The 17,640-nt window shown below is 41.5% G+C and overlaps 1 protein-coding gene across 1 annotated transcript; it reads right to left on the minus strand.

Annotated features, from left to right (window-relative positions):
* Positions 1-549: 549 nt before the first annotated feature.
* Positions 550-15,598, minus strand: bag6l (BCL2 associated athanogene 6, like). The gene is made up of 24 exons (XM_063010185.1): positions 15,567-15,598; positions 13,839-13,925; positions 13,609-13,726; positions 13,172-13,407; positions 12,828-12,899; positions 12,614-12,736; positions 12,359-12,522; positions 12,107-12,236; positions 11,795-11,998; positions 11,344-11,572; positions 10,502-10,803; positions 9,678-9,756; positions 9,310-9,599; positions 8,864-9,146; positions 8,606-8,775; positions 7,937-7,990; positions 7,750-7,852; positions 7,533-7,657; positions 7,287-7,421; positions 7,123-7,191; positions 5,913-6,113; positions 5,697-5,804; positions 4,545-4,691; positions 550-2,874 (listed from the first exon to the last, which is right to left on the minus strand). Exons 2-24 carry the CDS (start codon positions 13,914-13,916, stop codon positions 2,779-2,781), a joined length of 3,516 nt encoding a protein of 1,171 aa, XP_062866255.1. The 5' UTR covers positions 13,917-13,925; positions 15,567-15,598; the 3' UTR covers positions 550-2,778.
* Positions 15,599-17,640: the final 2,042 nt, after the last annotated feature.

A 17,640-nucleotide genomic window follows, 5' to 3' on the forward strand; every position in this document is an offset into this window, starting at 1 on the left:
AATTTATCTGGCTGCATGCTATAACACCAACACGGCCCTCTCTATTTTACAGTATTTCCTTAAAGCAGAGGTTCTTAAACAAGTGTGTGGCTGCCTGATATGCAGATATGGGCCCTGGAAATTTGTTTATAGTTTTACATAGATAAATCTAATTTAAAATCTTTAGGCTATGTAATGTATTTAATTCAAAGCAGTATTTAATTTTACTGTCACACAGCTGATATTCCACCTATTTATTGTACTGCACTGGACAATTAGCAAGTTTTCAAGTTGTAAAAAGGGGTTACTGACCAAAAAGGCTTGTGTTCATAATAAAGAGGCCAGTAAAATGAAACAGTATTTACCAGTGCAGTATTGAGTGATCCACCACCCAAATAATATCTGCTCAGTGAGAGTCCTTATTGACAGGTAACAAAATGTACAGAGCAACCAACAGTCTACAGTCAGTAATGTTATCCCCACAAAGTGCATCTACATAATAATAGGTGCATATACATTATACATACATTATTAGGTTAGGTGAATATACAGGGAATAAAAGAGTCAAGATTAGTGGACCAGACTTTTGGGGTTGTGTTTTATTGCAGGACCGTCACGTATGACAGGGGCGCTAGGACTAATCATTTGAAAAGAAAGTAAATAGCAGGTAAAATAATAATAATACACAAGTGATTTACAGGATCTTACAGCATAATTGTATACTGAAAACTAAATATACTCAGACCCTTACAGGTCAGTGAGTGAAACACCTAGCCATACAAAGCCAGATGTGTTCTTCTACAGCTAAAGTCAAAAGTTTACATTTATTTGTACTTGCACATCATGTCACAGCAGTTTGTTTTCCGCAACTAATATTTGGAACAAAGTTTTCTGACAATTGCTGTGTCAGAATGAACATACAGCAGCTGTTGGTTACATATACGTATATGGGTTGCTACTGTGGCTCTGGGCACATACCAGACTTGGCACAGTTTTTACGACAGATTCCCCTACTGATGCAACCCTCCAGTTTTTATCTGGGCTTAGGACAAGCACTGAGAGCGCACTAACAAGTGCACCTAGGCTGATTTGGCCAGCCCTTCCGGCCGATAGCACCACCAAGCTCAACCTACTTTACCTTTTTGCCACCCGAGCGCCCACATACTCTAACTGTTATTACGAAACTATTATTTGGATTGTGTAAAAGGTGTCTAAAAGGCTTCCAGTCCATATTTGGATCCTTGAAGCTCAACTGAAGTTTGTTGCTGATCACAGACAACGTAAAGTCATCCGGATAAAAGTAATTTAGCATAAAGTGACAGTTTAGAACTTTCTTTTGTACAGAAACTCACAATTAACAACTAAACAAATTATATAAATGGTATACGTTTCAATTATTCATTTACAGAATAAGAACAGTAGCAGAAATCCGGACTGCCATGACATTGATGTTTTTTTCTGACTGTATGTTGACAACTGACATCATCTGTAATGACTAATGAAATCCTTACACGTTTGTTTTAAGTGTGCATGATGATACTGCTGCAATTATTGCCACAATAAAACCGTTACAACAATATACAACTACTGTACAGTCCGAATGACAGATGCAGCAGGAAGGACACCAACCCATCACAAGAGAAATCAGGTCCCAGGTGAAGTGTTGAAATAATGAAAAGCTATTGCACACTGAGTGACGAGTGTGAGGCTGCATTCACAAGGACGTTTTCAGCATCCATCAAAAACGTATAAAGAGGAATGGACAGCCTGCACACGTTAACGCACGGCTATGCATATAAACGATGCCCTGTCAGTCCGTCATCAGAGGGGAACTTGTGAAAGGAAAGCACTTCGATACAATTATAGACGAACGTTCAGTCACTGACCCTGTCAAAGACACAAGGATGACAGATCACGGGTATCAACGCCCATCCAAACGTCCCCAATCCATCACTAGCTCACCACACACAATTGACCCTGTCTAAGGAAAAAAATGCCGGATTGGGAGTCACCTCCATGCCACTGTACCAGCGCATCTAAAGTCAGATTGAGGTGCAAGAGCATCTAACATGATTCTCTGTGCGTGTTAAAGCTCTTTCTAGGAATTCACAGCGGTAAAGAAGCAACCTGAAGCTACACTGCAGGAGGCAAGCAGACTCGTAGGTGCTATGCGTGTGTTAAAGCTTGCGAGTACAACAACAGAACGGCATCTCTGGCTCTGTCCCAATCCAATTCATTCTGTACTTAAATACATAATCTAAAAAATAATCTATGCAGTTTTTATCCATGATTAGTCAACCAAGAGATGTAGAAATACTGAGGCTGGCCCATTTTTACAGAAAAACACGACAGGGGCCAATAGTAGCTCCAGGATTTAAATAATGAACTAGTAATCAAAAGATTGCTGGATTTAGCCCAGTCATTACCAGGTTGCTACTGCTGGGTTATTGTACAGGACCCTTAACCCTCAACTGTCAAGTTGCTTTGGATGCTGCAGCTAAATGCAACCGCAGTTACACATAATTCACACAGTAGCAGCACACATTCAGGTTATGGTGCTCACATTAAATGTTTAACATTGAAAAATCATTCTTTATAATGACGTTCAGCACAAAATCATGTGCATTGCTGGTGTGTGTGTGTTTGTGGATGGATGCTAATAACGTCCATGTAAACACAGTCCGAGTCGATCCTTTTTCCCCCAGAAGGATCCAGCTGCTCTATTCCCTGCCTGGACTACAGGATCACCACAGTAACTAACAGCTTATTTCAGTTTGAATTATTGGCAAAATAAAATGGTTAGGAGTCCTCGGAGAAAGCCTTGTGCGTGTTGGGGAATCGCTGCGAGCTGTAGTCTGGATCTTCATTAACTCTTTTCTTCAAGTCACTTTTAATCTGAGAAAGACAAACGCATAATTAGTGAATCACATGGAGCACATTTTGGTGTTCAAATAATGAACTAGGTGACCTTATGCTTTCACACAAATCAAAAATACTTAAATAAAAATTAAAATCTGTTACCCTGAACAAATGAGCAAACACATTTGGGCAGTGGTAGCTCAGTGGTTAAGCTATTAGACTAGTAATAAGAGTGTCCCTGGTTCAAGCCCCACCACTATCATGATGCCACTGGCCATTAACCCCAAGTTGCTTAAATCATATTGTCACAATTGTCATTCGCTTTAATGGTATAAATATAATTGTTTGGGGTCTTAAAATGCAAGTTATGCCTAGTTCACACGACACGATTTTTGCCCTGATTTTCGCTCGCCGGCTCGGGAGCAACTCGGCGTTTGTTCGGTGATCGAACCTCGGCTCTCAATCGCCATGTGTGAACTACTCAACAACACGATCCGAGCGGCTTACCGAGTGCTCGCTGAGCGCTTGGCGACTGAAGAAATATATCTAGCATGTCAAATATCTGGATATGAGTCGCCCAACTGGCAACGAATGCTATGTCGAACAGTCAATGAGAACGCAACATTTGGTGTGAGGGGAAACGCCGGAGAGGAGTGTAAAAAGGTGGGACAGGGGCGTAATATAGTTTATATCAGAATACATCAGCACACACTAGTTTTACAGTATTTCTGAGCTTATCGTTCACTACGAAACAGAACACCGACGCTGCATTGCAAAAAATATTTATTAACCTCCAACTCACTATAGAACGATCCATGCTGCTCGCGTAGCCAAATCCACTCAGATTCATTTATTTTTCCTCTTTGTTTTTACGCTGCACATCAGCGCACAAACTTTGATCGCTCGCTACTTGTTGACGTGCATGTTTGGACGTGGTGTCATTAAACCCCTCGTCACTTCTCACGTTTATTTTGTGACAGAACGTAGTTCGGGAGACCAGAGAAGCTCGCCTGCGATTCCAGTTGGCGATAGATGGTGTAGTGTGAACCCCTCTATCACCGATCGGTCGTGTAGTGTGAAAGCCACACCGGCTTGAAAGACTCCCGATTACAAGAGATCCAGTCGTGTAGTGTGAACTGTACAGCGACCCGACGACTGGGAAAGTCGTGTAGTGTGAACTTGACATAAGTTTTCAATTTTGCAAATAAATGGTAGCTGTGCATTAAAATGTAAAAAAATTGCTCCATGCAGTTGAGTTAGCCTTAGATTTTACTTTATTTTTACTGTCCCATAGAAAAGCAATAAAATATGGACTTTAACCAGGACGTTTCCAAAATGTTGCATAGGACTGAGTAAATGTGCTCTATAGGAAAAGCCAGTGGCCAGATGAAATTTGTCTGTGGGTTTGCCTTTGCCTACCTACTGAACTTGAAACAGTGAAACTGTGGATATGATATTTTCAGTTACACAACTTAACCTTTGTCTGTTGTTATTGCCAACAATGTGTAACCTCATGAGCATGTCTGATTAAAATGTCAGCATGGTTCAAAGCAGCCGTGTAAAGATTGTATAACCACACAGTAGCTTTCACAGTGGTCACTGGTTTCACCAGTGCAAAATAAAAGACGACTTCAGACTTTACTAAACGATTTGCATCTTATTTCTGTATGCTAATATCTTGGGTTAACCGTTCAGTAATGAATGACCTGTTGTGTGTAGGCACCCTGCAGCTCTGGGGTCTCCAGCTCCTCCTGCAGGCTGTCTGGAGTAGTGACGGGTCGTGCTCCTACAGTTCGGGCTGCACAAGTCACAGCCTCAGATAGAGAAAGGTGTGGTCCCTCACCTTGAGCAGTCTGTAGGAATGAATATACACAAGTAGGAGAATAAACCAGTTTCTGATTCTATATTAGAGTTCATTAACAGAATCCTTCTCAGCAGAATTATGTCACACAAAAGACATCCTGCAATCTTTATTATACACTCAACATAAGACACAAATGATAAATCTGATACGTTTTGAGCATTAATTCCAGCTACATTATTAAAATACAAATAAAATTCAATTTTTGGAATCCCCAGCAGTGCTTCAATTTACAGGGGACAGTGGTAGCCTAGTGGGTAGAGCTTTGGGCTATCAACCGGAAGATTGGGGGTTCAAATCCAGGCTCTGCTATGCAGCCACTGTTGGGTCCTTGAGCAAGACCCTTAACCCTGTCTGCTCCAGGGGCGCCGTAAGGTGGCTGACCCTGCGCTCTGACCCCAGCTTCCAAACAAGCTGGGATATGCGAAGAAAGAATTTCATTGTACTGTACATCTGTATATGTATATGTGACAAATAAAGTTTATCTTCTTCAATTACATTTTCTGAATTTCCCAGGTGGCGCTTTTATCTAAAGTGACTTACAGTACTGTGACAATATATTGTATAAGCAATTGAGGGTTAAGGGCCTTGCCCAGGGGCCAAACAGAGGCAGCCTGGAAGTGGTGGGGCTTGAACCTGCAACCTTTTGATTATTAGTCCAGTACCTTACCCGCTGGGCTACAACTGTTTAAAGTTCACATTTACAGTTTCGGCAGTTTAGCAGACGCATTTATCAAAAGCGACTTACAGTATACAGTCTAAGCAATTGAGGGTTAAGGGCCTTGCTCAAGGGTCCAACAGTGGCAACCTGGTAGTGGTGGGTTTGAACCATCAACCTTCTGCTTACTAGTCCAGTACCTTAACCGCTAGGCTACAACTGCCCCTTTCAGGCTCTACATACAGACATGATTGGCTATGTTTGGGACATCCTGTCCGGGGGTCTTTTAAATCATTGAACCCAGTGATTGAGAGAAAACCATACACAGTAAGCACTGACCTTTCTCCTCTTGGCTGGCATTCCCTGAAGATAGGCATCAGACAGTGGAGGCTGAGCTTTAATTTTCCTTTGGGACAACATGTCATGTCTAATGATGGGCACCCACTCCTGACACACACACACACAAACACTCTATTCAGTCATTCAGGTCTTTGTTGTCTGTCAAAATGTCACAGCACATACTGTAGGTAAATATATAATTAATTGGGGTCTTACAGGTGGCATGGCTGCTGCCCATGGCTCTGCCTCTGCGCCAGCTTCCGCCCTGCCGTTAGCCATCATGCCGAGAGGTTCTCGTGTATCTGCTGATGCTGGTCTGTGAAATGGGTGGATTTCTGTTGCTGGCTCTCTGGTATCTGTCCTCTCTTCAGCTGACGCTATGGCTTCCTCTGCCGTGGTGGCCGGTGGTGGAGACATCTATAGGTCACAATGTCATTATTATTAAAAAAAGATTTAAAGACCCAAGATTCAAAGACAAATGAAAGGATTTGGGATGTTTTTTTAAACGGCATGTGTTCAAATCAGTATAGAATAGGACGATTTCTGTTATTAATACTATACAGGATGCAAGAGATATATACAGCATTTTACCATTGATTTCAGATTCACATACATTCAAAATATGCAGAAGATTTGGAATATTTTTTTAAGTGCGTTTTCTCCCATTTGCTCCCAATTTAGTGTAGTCAATTTGTCCTCCGCTGCTGGGGATCCCCGATTTTTTGCAGTTGAGGAGGGTATATTGCTGCTCACGCCTCCTCCGGCCCGTGCGCAGCCCTTAACGGAACCCTTTTCCACTTATTATTCTAGATGGCACCCAGCCGACAGGTGGCAACGAACCGAGGAGTTCAGAATCTCAGCACTGGTGTGCTAATGGAATATCCCGCTGCGCCACCTGGGCACCTGGAATAAGCATTTTTACCCTCCTACAAATATCATTACATCTTTCCACTATGCTTTCCATGCCCCATAAGAACCCCAAGACGACGTGTGGTGTCAGTATTAGGACAATGTGAATTAAACACATTTAAAGCAGATCAGGTGAATGCAAATTTAATGAGACAATAACGTATACATGATTTGACAGTGATAGTGCAGAGAATCAACTCCTTTGTCTTTCTGTAACCTTTTAAACAAATATTAGTACATTTACATTTTCAGAATTAGCAGACGCTTTTATCCACAAAAAGAAACAGTGCAAGCAACTGAGGGTTAAGGGCCAAGCTCAGGGGCCCCAACAGTGGCAACTTGGCAGTGATCATGAATGGGTGGAATGAGATCAGGTCTTAGGGAAAGAGCACTAGCGACAATATAATGATAACTCCAATCTTACCTGCAGTTCTGACATCTGAACTGAACTGTACACTAATAAATAACCCTAAACAGCACCACGTATTAAACATGAGCTCTTAACACATGTTCTTACCTCCACATTCTGGCTCTCTGTCTCCTGGACGGCCTGAGTATCCGACTCCGCTCTCACATCAGATTCAGGCTGAAGAGTAAAAGACAAAGACACATTCAGAATGATATGCGATTGTGTTTAGACACATTTTCTCGGTTACAGAAGCACATTTATGAGAAAATGACCTGTGTGTAGATGACGTAACGCTGGATCTGGTCCTCTGTAACTGGGTTGTGGTCCAGAATCACATGCAGTCGCATGGACATCATACTGGTCAGCCAGTTCACCAGGCTGGGATTCACCTCTGCGGACATCCTTCTCTGTGTTCACGACAACACACACATCTCCTATTATTCTGTTTGTACAGCTTTAAGACAATATGTTGACTGATAATCACCAAAATGTTTTAAGAACTGAAGGTGTGAACTGACAATTCGATGGTTGATAACTGCTGTAAGAGCCCGCTGCTCTCCTCTTAAACAGTACAGATTGAGAGCCAGACATTCAAACAGACCCTGTGTGCAGAGGAACAGCAAGCGAGGACCGAAAGTATGATCTGGAAAAGAGGAAAGCACTCACTCAGCATTTCTGACAGTACAACACATGCTGCTGTAGATACAGACTGATTTGGTTTGATAAATGGAGCACCTGTACAGCGCAGTATGTGTGTTGCCATGCAGGTAAACTGTTGTCTAAGGAAGGACATGTTGGTCTGGATGATGTTCACCCCCTCTCGCACTCTGACTGTAGACTGGAACACAATCATTTTAATCGCAATGTGCACCGTCAACAAGATCCTGATGTTTTTGTAGTATATAAGTAAGTGTATACTTACAAAGCTTTCAGAAATATACTCTTCAAGCCCATTGATGAGATCTTCTGCAGCAGTCTAGAGAGAAAAATCAAGATTTTCACCTAACAAACAGTATTTAAACATCTTTCATGTTTGCAAATGATCCAATCAAGCAGTCATGTGGCAGCATGTGGCAGCAGTGCACTGCATAAAATAACAGATACATGTCTAGATTATCAGGTAATGCTCCATCTGAATGGGCAATATGGGTAGCACACCAGTGCTGGAGACTCTGAGCTACTGGATTCGAGTTTCGGCTTTGCACCCTCTAGCAGACAAAATTGGCTTCCAGTCTGCTCGGTGAGAAAAGACCAGACTTGGATTATTAATGCTGTGTAAGGACCTTGGTTGACCATGGCGCCTGTACAGAAAATGAAGGAGCTCAGAGATAGGGGCATGGCTCTCTGAATGCTAAGCCGACCTCATGCGCAAATCCACAGGAGTATGGGTGAATACGATGGTATTGGGGGACTGTGCACACACATCGGAGGGAATGTATGTCAGACGAATATACGCCCTCCTTGGACGCTGCCCCAGCAATGGATTGGCTAAGCTAAATTGGGTATTCTATATCTCTATATTTACTAATCCTTTAGTCCATGGGTTTGTGAAGACAGCAGAAAGAGGCGCTGCCATGTGAAACAGCCTTACTGCAATGTTGCTGTCTGTGGGCTCTCGGCCCTGGAGATAGTGCTCAGTGAAGAAGGACGACAGTTCAGGCTGGATTCGGCTCAGGGGCTGAGGGTTCCCGTGCAGCAACAGCACCATGTCTACCATGGAAAAGCTCTGACACACCAGAGACATCAGATCTCCAAAGAAACCTGCCACAAACGCAAACAGAGATGAGACTGTTATAGGAAACATTAAAATTGTATGACTATGACTATGACTAAAGTAACGCTCACTGACCCACTGCATCTCCGGCTCCAGGTGTGAAGAGGTTGGTGGTCTGAGAAAGTCTCTGGATGAACTGGGCGATGCTCTCGCTGTTCCCCTGGCCAGCCCCTAGAGAGCCCATCATGGTGGACAGCACACCTTGCACTATGCCTGTGAAAAGCTCTGGGCTCAGCGTGTCACCTCCTCCGCCGGAAGGATGAGAAGGGTTCGGGGGAGTCGCTGACTGGGCGGGTGGAGCAGAGGGGGCAGGGGGAGGCTGCTGGCTTGGGGGAGGAGGGAACACGGGTTGATTAGCCTGAAAAAAAGAGAGGAACTGTTAAAGCTAAAAAGTGGGACTGTAAAGTATTCCCACAAAAAAGAGGGAACAAGCCCCATTAGAGCACCATAGCAATAAAACCAACAGCGAGATTCTAAATCACTTAAACTGCTCCTTATATAAAACTCTAAACAATGCTGACCTGGACAAAATCAGTCATGCCCTGGATGAAGGCAGGCACACCAGGCAGCGTCACAGTTATAGAAGGAGAGGCTCCGGAAACACTCCCGCCTACTCCAGGAGCTCCAAAAAGAGAGCCCAGCATCTGTGGTATGGTGCTTCCTGTGGCCTCCTGCTGTGACTGGCCTGCGGAGGCTGTAGTGGTAGTTTGAGCGCCGGTTTGTCCAGATGTGTTGGCTGAAGAGGATTGGGTAGTCGAGGAGGTAGAGAAAGAGAACGTATGGGATGAAGAGGAAGTGGATGCTTGATCACCTGAAACAAAAAGTGTCAGTGAGCGATTTGGCTTAAATTAACTTGGGCATGTCAAAGATTAGAAAAAGAGCAGCTCACCTGTGTGCATCGGCATCAGCAGCTGCCCGACCAAACCACTCATCATCTGAGTGAGAGGAGAGTTAGCCATAGGGGGGGCCTGGAGACAAATTAAGAAATGAAGTGAGAATTTTAAAGCATTAAGATAACTAACAGTCCAAATATTGGGAGTTCGGACTGAAGGTAAATTATAAAAACTGGAAAATTATTTAATCAGCAACAGTGGATGCAAATGGAAGCGCATTGACAGGGAAGAGCGGCACTTAAAAAGAAGGTTACTAAATGTCACAAAAATAAATTAGCACAAATGCCAGACTTCAGAAATAAAGATATGTTGTAGGCTTCACAAATCTGAATGTGATGTCAGGGTTACTATTCAATTATCTTTAATATAAAAAACGGGAAAACATAACGATGTAAAGAACCCAAAAGCTGGCACCCTGAGCAGTTAAAAGAGCAATATGGCTGGTCCACTTTTAACTGTATTGCTTACACAGCCTTATTTTTATAGAAAAAAAGCAAAATGATTCCATTGACCCATAATACCTGCTGTCAGCTGTTAAGTACAGTGAGACAGTAGGTGTACAGACATCTGGTAAAAGTAATTAAGTCTAATATTAGCTTTCATGGCTGTACCTTTTGGTGCAAGCACTTTCTATATGATGTCTCTTGTAATTCAGAAATTATATGAACCTATATGCTGATAAAATTATATATGAGGGGTTTGAATTTACAACAAGATGTCAAGCGCCTTGCGTGACCTCCCGACTCAGCAGATTTGAAACTCATTACAGGGAAAATTTGTAGCCGTTTGGCCATTAAGTGTTAAAAATTCTGTAACTTACCTGCCCAGGCTGTTGGCTGCCCGTGGTCGGCACGGATCCCCGCATATTATTGGCGGTCGCTCTGTCGCCAGTGGGCTGATGAACGTGCTGGGTGAAGGAAGGCCGAGTGATGACGACTCTTGCTTGAGGAGGGGGAGGAGGAGCTGAGGCTTCTCTGTTCGGGCCAGAAGTTCCCGTCTGCTGGCTGTGCTGGCTAGCTGAGGCTGCGGTGGCCATAGCAGCCGCCTGCTGGGAAATCTGGTGCACGATGGTCTGCATGAACTCGGGAGGCAAGCCAGGGATGGAAACAGGTGGAGTGGATCCTTTAAAGACATGAGAAGACTATTAAAAGCCAAACTTCAGATAAAAAAGGTGACACTTGATGCATTAAAATTCATGATTATTTACAGTGAAATGTGTTTATAGTTTAGACAGATACAGCACACAGTAATGAAGCCATCACACACTCATAGTCTTTAGAGATTGCTGCATTATTGTTAACATGTCTGCATTTGTTGTTGACTATGAGGAGCAGTGGACACTGACCAGTCTGTCCGACAGCGTTGGGATTCTGCTGGCCTGGGGCCTGAGCTCCACTGCCTGAATCTGTTGCACAGAAATGCACAGATCAGTGGCTACCATGACACTAATGCCTGCCAGTCCAGGTCTGAGAACATTCTCTTCTATAAGTACTCATGCCAATAATAGTAGCCTCTTTAGATGGAACATTTACTTAAATTTGGCAACGCTATTGCATTCTGGTAGTTTCTTACAGACCAGGAATGGATGGCTGGACAATATACTGTGTTAATAGTTCACACTGAAACTGCAACTAAGGCCAGACACAATAAGCACAGACATACCATCCAGATTCATCTGCATCATGACCACAGGCTCCACAGTCTGGTGGGTAATTCGGATCACCCGAGGAGTCCCCTGTCCGTGCTGCTGACTGGCTCCGCTGGTTTGACCGGGTGGATGCTGTGCCTGACCTTGGTCCTCGGATTGGCCAGAGGGTTGAGAAGTCTGAGGCTGACCTTCGCCTGCCTGTCTACCATTGGAAGACATGGTGACAGTGGTTCCGATGTTCATCTGCTGAGCACAAGGCTGTCAGTAATTTACACAAACTATGCATAAGTATGTTAATGTATGTTAATACTGGTACGTTAATTATATTCATAGCAGGTTTTTATTTTTTTATTTTTATTTTTTATTTTTTTTTTACTTTTAACGGCATTCAACAGCAGTAACGTACTCTAAATACCAATCCCACACTTTGTGCTTATGCTTATTAGATTCTAAAGGGCAGCTCACCGGTATTGGTACATGTGGTAGACCACTCTGCAGAATAACAGGAGAGGCGTAGTGAGAAACTGACCGAACCACATGTAGGTGGCGGGGAGGCTGAGCAGCCAAATTGCACCGCAGGTCACTTAACGCAATCAAGGTGTTTCCTAGAAGGCGGAGGGACTCGCCGACTACGTTGAGAGTGCGCTGGTCTTCCTCACGCTCTTGTGTCTGGGTAAAAAAAAAAAGGCAAGCACTGTAAGATAAAGCATGAGGTAAAATGAAAATTTGGGTTAAAACAGCGTTAAGTCAGTGTAATTAAAGATTTTTATTGCATACATTGTTGTTGTAATCAGCAGAACCAGCTGCTCCGAGGATGGAGTGAGTCCTTTCTACGAAGGGCCTGAGTCTCTCCTCCACCCTTCGCACCTCTGAGAAAACCTCCATCAGTTCCAACGGGCTCGGGTGACTAAAAACAAAACAAACAAAAAAAGAAATCAGCTTTTTCTTTTGGCTGCTCTTGAATTCTGAACAGTGTCAAAAGTTTAAAAAATACATTATTGTTAAACTAAGGAGGGGGCGTTCTCTTACTTTGGTCCAGAGTGAGGAGGACCTTCTGTTTGTGTGGAGGCAGAGGAAGAGGAGGTAGAAGGTGGAGGTGGAGAAGTATCCATTGGTTGTGCTGCTGAGGAGGATGTGGAGGCTGACTGTGGAGCTGCAGGACCCGGCTGTGTTGGAGCTTCACTTCCTTGACCCTGAAACAGTATCCAGGATACTTCTAATAAAAAAATACTACATATGTTTGGCTTTAAGTCTACTGTAAAAACAGGAAGCAGTAGGTTTCACCTCTAGTCTGCGAATCAAAGTCTGAGTCTCTCGCAACAAATTTTCAGCCAGTTGAAGCCGTATTCTTGGTTCACTTTGGACTGGCTGGTCCAAGTTGATATGCACATCTACAGATCCATTGCTCTGTGATCAAAAATATAAACATAAACATTAGTTTAACCTAAAGAAATAAATACATACATATTAACGTTGGCCACTGAGCTTGTTTGCTTACCCCAGTGCTGGTGCTGACTCTGGTGTTTCTCCCTGCCTCCCCAACTCCTGCCATCATCTGCTGCACAGACATCTAAAAGACCAAAAGGTGCAGCAATTTAAACCCCCAGTTAAAGCTGGACATTTCATCCAGCTAAAGAACACAGACTGTAGCCAAACAGAAAGGATTGACTTTAAAGTTCAGGTGTAAATGTTCCCGAGATCAGTTTAAAACAGAAAGCAATTTGGACCAATTACAATTTTAAAGAATGTAACAAGAATTTTTACTTCTGAATTGAAACAAGCATCAAAGAATTGTGTGCACACCCTCATCTAAAGTAACCCTGAAATAATAAATGTAGTAACCTGTATCTGCTGAGGGTCCATGATGTTTACCGGGAGGTTAAAGGTGCCCAGCATTACGTAGCTGTTGCCATTGCGGTCGTGAGGCGCTCCTTGAGAGGTGGAGGTCGAAAAGTGAGAAGAACCGGATCGTCCCTCTGCTCCTCCTGACAAACCGGGCGCTGCTCCTCCTCCGTTTCCAGACTGAGTGGTCTGAGGAGGTGCTCGCTCGACAAGATGAATAACTTTTCCATCAACATCTGAGGAAGAGCAAAGGAAACCACTCAGAGCATGTATACGCGCCACTAGATATTCACATAATACCATGGTATATTAAAAATACATGTGAGAAATGTGAGTATCACTACATGTTTAATTTTATATCCTGTAAGTGTAAATATTAATTATACAATCTTATAGTGTAACAGCCCATAAATTGGAACACAGACAGTGACACTTACTGTATTCACTGAGTGTCCGTTCATCCTGCAGCACTCTGCCCTGGTATATGAGTCTTTGCTTATCTACCGGGATCTCAACCGATGCAGCAATATGCTCCTTAAACTGCTTTACTGTCCACTGTAACATGAGATGTGATCAGTATCAGTAAGAATATTAGATACTTACATTGCTGTTTATCAAAAGTCATATGCCATTATATTTTAATAATTATTATAGGTATTATCGTTACCTCTCCCCGAACAGTAAAGGTCCTGCTCTGAGAGTCCAGAGTTTTCACAGTAACCTCTATAGACCCAGGCTCCTCCATGGACGCCTACTGCCAATAGACACAGATCATTACGTTCGATCAGTTATCTTTATTAACCACTTAATTCTAGTTCTGGTAGATCCTAAGCTAAAAGGAGAACCCCTAGGCACAAAACAAGAACAAACCCTGGATATGTTGCCAGTGCATTGCCAGGCATCACACATTCCTTCACACTTAGAAAGGATTTAGATTAGTCGGTCAACCAAAAATGTTTTTGTCAGAGGAAATTAACCCATAATACCCAGAGGATACCTACTTGGACTCAGATAGCAGTCTGAGATAATAATCTAACATCCAACATCCCCTATCCTGGGATCTTGGAGTCATGTAGTAGAACAGTGGTATCATACAGCTTCAGATACCAAGATCCAATATTCACCTAGGTTCTTTTTGTTAACTTGAGTTTGTTACAGGTACTCTGTCTTTTCACACTTTGAAAGTGAAGATATACTTTATTTGTCATACATACATAAACAGGTGTACAGTACAATGAAATTCTTTCTTCGCATATCCCAGCTTGTTTTACGGCGCCCCTGGAGCAGACAGGGTTAAGGGCCTTGCTCAAGGACCCAACAGTGGCTGCATAGCAGAGCCTGGATTTGACCCCCCAATCTTCCAGTTGATAGCCCAAAGCTCTACCCACTAGGTTACCACTGTCCCCGTTAGTGAGATGCCCTGTCCATACTGTTATTGGAAAGTGTTTCCAGTATAGACTCTAGACTCTGACCAGTATAAGTGGTCATTAAGAATGGATGAGTGTATCCCTATATCACACAGCCCAAACAACACATCAGGAGTGATGGGGAACTGTTCCTCTAAAAGTTGTTTCCTCAATTGCCATTTTAATGATTGTGGTAAACAGGCTGTCAAAAAGTGATTAGGCTCAGAAATGTAGATTGTGGGGTGAAAGCCACAGCATATAATTTACATATTCTTTTTCAAATATTAAACCATTTGGTAACCCCCATGCAATATAAACAGGGTCATTCATAATTGTGAATTGACTTGAACCTAAGTGAATTGTGAACCTAACACAGCGACTTACCAAAGGGGTCAAGCATTCAGACCTGTACCGTCCTCTTATTGTTCACCAGCTACACAACAGAGAATCGTGCAGATCTCTACCTTTTGGCATATTGTTTCCATTATGAGATTAACAAGGCCTGCTGGACAGTTTATACCAACCACATAACATTTAAGATATTCTCTGAAAGCATATTATAACTAGTTAAGTTCACCCTTCCAGTTCTGTCATTAGATCAATGCCTTATTTCTCACAGTCTCTCACACACACACACACACACACACACACACACACACACACACACACACACACACACACACACACACACAAACACACACAAACACACACACTTTGAGTTTGCTTCCTAAAGCAGTTAAATAAGCTTTGCAGGACAAAAACATGAAGATACGCATTACCTTATACTACCCTGCCCAGACTCTTAGCTTGTTAGTGGCTAGCTAGCTGCTTAGCGTTGTTTATTGTGACTTGGTTAAAAAGCCGGCGAATTAGCCTTAATGCTATCTAGCTAGCTTAGCCACTAAAGCTGCTTTTTAAATTACACGTCTATCTAAAATCTAAATATCTCGATATGAATTTGAAGCAAATTGGAATGCTGGTTTAAATACCTTATTTGTCGTTGATGTTCTTAAAAACAACCACGTTATAGTGTAAATCCCAATTATATTAATACCAGCTAGCGGAAAACAACCGGCTAACGCCAGCTAATGCCTCTCAGCTACGTACCGCAGCACTTATGGCTGTGTCTCAAATGGTTACACATTTCCTATGTAGGCTTCCTATGTAGTGTGTGCAGTAAAGGTTCTTACACCCTATGTAGTGCGTAACTCGTTTTTAATGTCCGGTTATTTGGGATATTGCCACATCGGCCGCGTTAAATATCCGATCAATATACAATATCCAAGACAGTCCTGAGCGAATAATGATTTGAAGATCTGCTATTAGACTAGTGAAAGTAAGAGTAACTGAGAGTAAATACAGGGTCAGTATCGCCAAAACCAATATCGATACTATTTTACCTATAAAAGCAGTATGTTTAATTTCATGAAGGGGAGAGCAGTGTGTCATGATTTATAAGTAGGGCATTGATTACTATAATGGACAAAGTCTGAGGTTTTTGACCAGAACCAATTATATAATAACAAAACGTAATTTATCCCTTTCATACAGGCATGTGTGCATGGTGTGCAATGATAAATGGTGGCAGTATCAGTATAAGAGTTGTAGTATATAATGTGGGTTACACTTGATAAAATACAACTTGTCTTGGAGCAATATGATGAATGCTTTAATAGCTATTGAAGTTATTAATAAAAATCTGTTTTTATTATGTAATGAAGGGTGACAGTGTCAGTATAAGAGGTGTAGTATGTAATGTGGGTTACACTTGATAATAAACAACTTGTTTTGGAGCAATATGACGAATACTTTAATAGCTATTGAAGTTATTAACAAAAATTTGTTTTTATTATATAATGAAGGGTGACAGTGTCAGTATAAGAGTTGTAGTATGTAATGTGGGTTACACTTGATAAAATACAACTTGTTTTGGAGCAATATGACGAATGCTTTAATAGCTATTGAAGTTATTAATAAAAATGTGTTTTTATTATGTAATGAAGGGTGACAGTGTTAGTATAAGAGTTGTAGTATGTAATGTGGGTTACACTTGATAAAATACAACTTGTTTTGGAGCAATATGACGAATGCTTTAATAGCTATTGAAGTTATTAATAAAAATGTGTTTTTATTATGTAATGAAGGGTGACAGTGTTAGTATAAGAGTTGTAGTATGTAATGTGGGTTACACTTGACAAAAAACAACTTGTTTTGGAGCAATATGACGAATACTTTAAAAGCAATTGAAGTTATTAAAAAAAATTTGTTTTTATTATGTAATAAAGGGTGACAGTGTCAGTTTAAGAGTTGTAGTATGTAATGTGGGTTACACTTGAAAAAATACAACTTGTTTTGGAGCAATACGACGAATACTTTAATAGCTATTGAAGTTTTTAAATAAAAATCTGTTTTTATTATGTAATAAAGGGTGACAGTGTCAGTATAAGAGTTGTAGTATGTAATGTGGGTTACACTTGATCAAATACAACTTGTTTTGGAGCAATATGACGAATACTTTAATAGCTATTGAAGTTATTAATAAAAATCTGTTTTTATTATGTAATAAAGGGTGACAGTGTCAGTGTAAGAGGTGTAGTATGTAATGTGGGTTACACTTGATAAAATATAACGTGTTTTGGATCAATATGACGAATACTTTAAAAGCTATTGAAGTTATTAATAAAAATCTGTTTTTATTATGTAATAAAGGGTGACAGTGTCAGTTTAAGAGTTGTAGTATGTAATGTGGGTTACACTTGATAAAATATAACATGTTTTGGAGCAATATGATGAATACTTTAAAAGCTATTGAAGTTATTAATAAAAATCTGTTTTTATTATGTAATGAAGGGTGACCGTGTCAGTGTAAGAGGTGTAGTATGTAATGTGGGTTACACTTGATAAGAAACAGCTTGTTCTGGAGCAATATAATTAATACTTTAAAAGCTATTGAAGTTATTAATAAAAATCTGTTTTTATTATGTAATAAAGGGTGACAGTGTCAGTATAAGAGTTGTAGTATGTAATGTGGGTTACACTTGATCAAATACAACTTGTTTTGGA

This window comes from Trichomycterus rosablanca, chromosome 2 (assembly GCF_030014385.1).
Source record: "Trichomycterus rosablanca isolate fTriRos1 chromosome 2, fTriRos1.hap1, whole genome shotgun sequence".
NCBI lineage: Eukaryota > Metazoa > Chordata > Actinopteri > Siluriformes > Trichomycteridae > Trichomycterus > Trichomycterus rosablanca.

What these genes read in the sequence shown, in the direction of transcription:
- bag6l (XM_063010185.1), bottom strand. Translation starts at nt 13,916, where the DNA reads ATGGAGGAGCCTGGGTCTATAGAGGTTACTGTGAAAACTCTGGACTCT. An exon ending in CCTTTACTGTTCGGGGAGAG is followed by an intron (nt 13,727 to 13,838) that starts GTAACGATAATA and finishes CTCATGTTACAG; the next exon opens with TGGACAGTAAAGCAGTTTAA. An exon ending in GATGCAGATGAATCTGGATG is followed by an intron (nt 10,804 to 11,343) that starts GTATGTCTGTGC and finishes ATGTCTTTAAAG; the next exon opens with GATCCACTCCACCTGTTTCC.